Genomic DNA, 4,445 nt, shown 5'->3' with positions numbered 1-4,445 from the left:
GTATTTTACAGCTAAACAATACATTTTATTCATCAAAGACAACAGTAATATTATAGTTAAAATAACTTCTAGGCTGGATTATTATTGCAATTAAAGTAGATTCACAGAAAAGGGGCATTTATATATCTTATATTTTAAAATATCTGTATGCCTTTATTTGACAGTGGCAGTGGAAAGATGATAGGAAATGAGGGGTGGGGCAGAGATGGGGAATGAGATGCAACTAAGATCCTTGCCAAGAACCAAAACAAGGGACTTAGTGGTTTATGGTCAGCGCCTTAACCCCTAGGTGACCAGGATCCCCTGAAAGGGTTAAAGTGTGTTTCTGTCCCGTATCACACTACAAAAAGTTCAGTTTATAGGTGGCATGGTGCTGATAAAACATGGCCATGCTCCCCTCAGTGTGATTGTACAGTACTATTCATCTGTCATTAGGTATTTCTCTTTCTCTTTAAGAAGTTTGAGCTAGACTAAAACCATCAAAGGAAACTTTACCAGGACTGCTGTATCAACAATCCCAAAAATATTCACAGGCAAACTTGGGTAAATGCAAAAGAAGTAATGCCAGACATGGAACAAGGTCAACGACTGTAATCATTAATCAACATTAATGGGACAGATGTATGTGGCCAGTGTTTGCTTGCAGTAAATGATTTATGGAGGGAGGAGAAAGAGCCCGGGTGTGTGTGGGTGTGTGTGTGTGTGTGTGTGGGGGGGGGGGTTAGGAGTCCAGAGACAACAATTAACATGACCCAGTCTTTCTTCCTGCTTGTTTCTTTGTTTTTTGACTTTTCCTTAACAAACTGGAGAAAGAAGACGACTATTCAGAACATCAGTGAACTTATCAGGCGAGACTTTTACACTGGTACATGAAGCAACAGGAGTTTGTAAAAATATGGGGGTCAGATGTTATTGAGGGAATCACAGCAAAACTTCCCAGAGAAATCACTGGATTTTATGTTAAACTACAAACTCCTGCATTTATCAATGGCGTTATTTGTATGGCATTGTCTGTTCTGTTTTTTCCCATCCCTGCTACTTCTGCTGCTGTCTCTGGCTTTCCGCTGGCCCAAGGTACGTTGTTGGACGAGACTGACGGTCAGGGCTGCAGGCTGGAGACTCTGGGTCTTTATTTGCCTGATCCTGGAGCTGCCACTAGACAGGAACACAAGAACATGGACCAAAGAGGCCGGATCACCAGGGACAGATGTTTTGTCTGGGTCAGATCAAGCCTTAGATGATCCCAGGCTCATCTGCAAACCCACTGGACTGGCAAAACATCTGCTTCGACACTGTGGCTCTCTGGCCAGGCCGAGACTGGCCTCCTGGCCCAGGGGAGACCCCCACCTCCAGACTCTGTCCAGCCTGCTGTGTGGACAGCATGAAGACACGTTACAGTTCACTAGAGACCATCTGTTATTAAGAGATGGGGGTATTGTAGCTCTTGACTGGGCTGTGGGAACAAGACTGGGTGAGGCAGTTGGGAGGAAGAGGTGGGAGGGGAGGAAGGAGCATCAGCCAGGGGGAAAGGCGTTAGGCTGTTTCACCGCAACACCTCCTGTCCTCCTCCTCATTCCTCAGTCCTGGGGAGGGATGACCACCCACCTAAAGGTGCTGTGCCATCAGGCCATGCGTCAGGGCTTTTACGTGGTGGTGTTTCACGCTCGAGGCACAGCAGGGTGCCCACTGACCACAGCGCGACTGACTGAGTTTGGAGACCCAGCTGATCTTGAGCAGGTATAGAAAGAAAGTTTTATTGTGACTTACATCAGAAGGCAGGTGTACACTCCATTTTTATCTTGTAAGTTTAGGGTAAAGTACACTTTTTATTTTTAAAATAGATACAGTAATAAATAGATATAGTGATTTTATGAGGCCCCTGTCAATTTGTGCAGAAACAATTAGTCGATTAATTGATGGACAGAAAATTAATAGCCAACAATTTCGATTAATCATTTTTGGTCATTTATTAAGCAAAAATGTCCAATATTTAATGGTCTAACCCCATCTTTTCAAATGTGAGGATTTTTTCAAATGTGAGGATTTGTTCTCTTTTATATCATTGTAAATTTAATATCTTTGGGTATTGGACTGGGCGCCACTTTGCTCTCTGATAAATTGTGATTGAAGATTTTCACAATTTTTTGACGTTTCAGCAAATAATCAAAAAAAGCATTAACATTTTAATGGCTAATTATATTTAGTTGCAGCCCTATTTCATTTCCAATAGGCAATGAACAAAATACAATTTTACGCAAATAAAATGTCTTAGCTCAAGAACAAGACTAAATTTACAGCCATGCTAGCGGCTCTGAGGCTGTATTGAGGTAAAGTGGTGCTGAGCTAAATGCTAAGGTCAGCATGCTAACATGCTCACAATAACAATGTTTACCACATTCACCATCCCATTTCAGAGTGTTAGCATCCTAATATTAGCTAAATCATCATCACTAAACAGAAGTACTGCTGAGGCTGATGGGAATGTCATGAGCTTTGCAGGTATTTGGTCGTAAATCAAAGTATTGGACAAACTGAATTTTTGACCTCAGTGGCTCTAGATGAAAGTTAAGGGGTCACCAAAGTTTTTAGGATTCACCCTCTGGGGACCATGAATGTCTGTACAAAATTTCATTGCAATACTTTAAACCGTTGTTTAGATATTTCAATCTGGACCAAAGTGGTGTGTCTGTGAGCATGGCTAAAATTTTAATTTTGTTCATTCAATGTGGGTTTTTTATTTATTTTATTTTTTTTTTTAAACCTGACAGTAAAGATATCTTTGACGTTTTCCATTTTCAGGCAGTAACTTATGTCCACAGCCGCCACCCATCCTCTGTGCTGGTTGCGGTGAGTGAGGGTTCAGGCTCAGGGATTCTTCTTTCCTACTTGGGGGAGTGTGGATCAAGTTCATACCTGACAGCTGCTGCTGCCATCTCACCTGTACTCCTGGGCCAACTGTGGTTTGAAAGAGCCATGCCTCCTATTTATCGCTGGGGGGGTTTGTTTCACCGGAAACTGCAGCTCAGCAGGTGAGACATGAAAGCAAAATGAAATTGTATTAATAGCACTTATAACATGAATGCATATGGACAGGATCATAAAAAAGTTTTTTTTCTTCACATGGTGTCATAAGATATGCAAGTTCCTTCAGAGGCAACCTGGATGTGGATCGGGCCCTCAGCTGTTCCTCCTTCAGAGACTTTGAGGAAACTCTTTCCTGCTCTTCAGGCCAGCTTCAGCAGAGGGGCCCCAGACCTCCAATAAGCTCTCTAAATTCTGGACTGGGCTCAGGATCTCATTCCTCGCAGGGCCTGGCACCCTCAGTGGCCTGGGCACTGGGCGAGAGGGCTTACCCAGCCAAGGACTGGGACAGCTACTGGGAGAGGAACGAACCACTGAGAGATGCAGATGAGGTGGCAGTCCCTGTGCTCTGTATCTGCAGCCGAGACGACCCTCTCCTCCCCCCGCCTCCACTTTACCCCTTCCTCTTTTCCAGAGCAATCCTTATTTCCTTCTGGCGTTGACACACAGAGGAGGGCACTGTGGATTCACTCTGGAGGGCCGAGAAGAGATGGAGGGAGGGAGGACTGGAAATGAGGAGGTGGAGGAAGGTAACTGGAGTCATATCGCAGTTCTGGAGTACTTTAGAGTAGTGGCTGATTTCCTGAAAGGGGAGGAGAGGGACGGGGCGAGCTGCGGTGGTCCCCTAGGAGAATATAGTCAGGCTTGGCAGAGGAGCAGGGCCAGCAACGTGGCTCCCACTCGCAGGAGGCGAGCCAACATGATGAGGAGACCAAGACTGCAGGCACCTGAGCAGAGCAGTGTGGATGCAGAGGAAGGTAACTTCACCTGGAAGAGGTCCTACACACGCTGAGGAGGAAGAGATGGCGAAGGATGAGATCTGCAGAGAGACATTTTATCGACTTTGGGCAAGATTTGTGTTTTTTCCCTTGTTATTCTCAAGTTACATCTGTAGCTGGATTTTTAAGATGATGATAGGACAGTACTTCAAACAACTGGGAAAGAAAATAAGGACAGTGGACTGTTGAAAACATTTTGATTTCAGAAAAAAACTAACTAAACTAAATATCAAGTAGACATGAACTTTGGTAAAAACCAACAAAAATGACATGTTCTCAGAACATGGGTTCCCTTGACATTTTTTTATTGAAAAAATAAAAATAAAAAAGATTCACCATTTTGTATTTATCAGCATTTATCTAAACATGTTGCTTATTAAAGCAACAAGTGTTTCAGGCAACGTAGCTGCTGTCTGCTTTAAGAAACCTCTCTGTGCACAGTCTAGAAAAGAGAAGTTATCCAAATTGAACAAGCAGTTTGAAGTCGTATACAGGTCTTTTTTTTGGGCTGGGCTTTAAACAAACATGTAGGACTGTATCAATTAAAATTGAATCCCAATACCTAAGGCATTTATACAAACAGTG

At 43.4% G+C, this 4,445-nt stretch overlaps 1 protein-coding gene across 1 annotated transcript; it reads left to right on the top strand.

Annotated features, from left to right (window-relative positions):
* The first annotated feature begins 710 nt into the window (after positions 1 to 710).
* Positions 711 to 4,195, top strand: LOC122888883 (protein ABHD15). The gene is given in 4 exon segments (XM_044223882.1): positions 711 to 1,737; positions 2,800 to 3,029; positions 3,134 to 3,456; positions 3,459 to 4,195. Coding segments are annotated over 4 exon segments (1,800 nt in total). The 5' UTR covers positions 711 to 906; the 3' UTR covers positions 3,875 to 4,195.
* The last annotated feature ends 250 nt before the right edge of the window (positions 4,196 to 4,445 follow it).

Source organism: Siniperca chuatsi, linkage group LG14, assembly GCF_020085105.1.
Source record: "Siniperca chuatsi isolate FFG_IHB_CAS linkage group LG14, ASM2008510v1, whole genome shotgun sequence".
In the NCBI taxonomy this organism is placed as follows: Eukaryota; Metazoa; Chordata; class Actinopteri; order Centrarchiformes; family Sinipercidae; genus Siniperca; species Siniperca chuatsi.
This window is presented reverse-complemented; position numbering and strand designations above follow the sequence as displayed.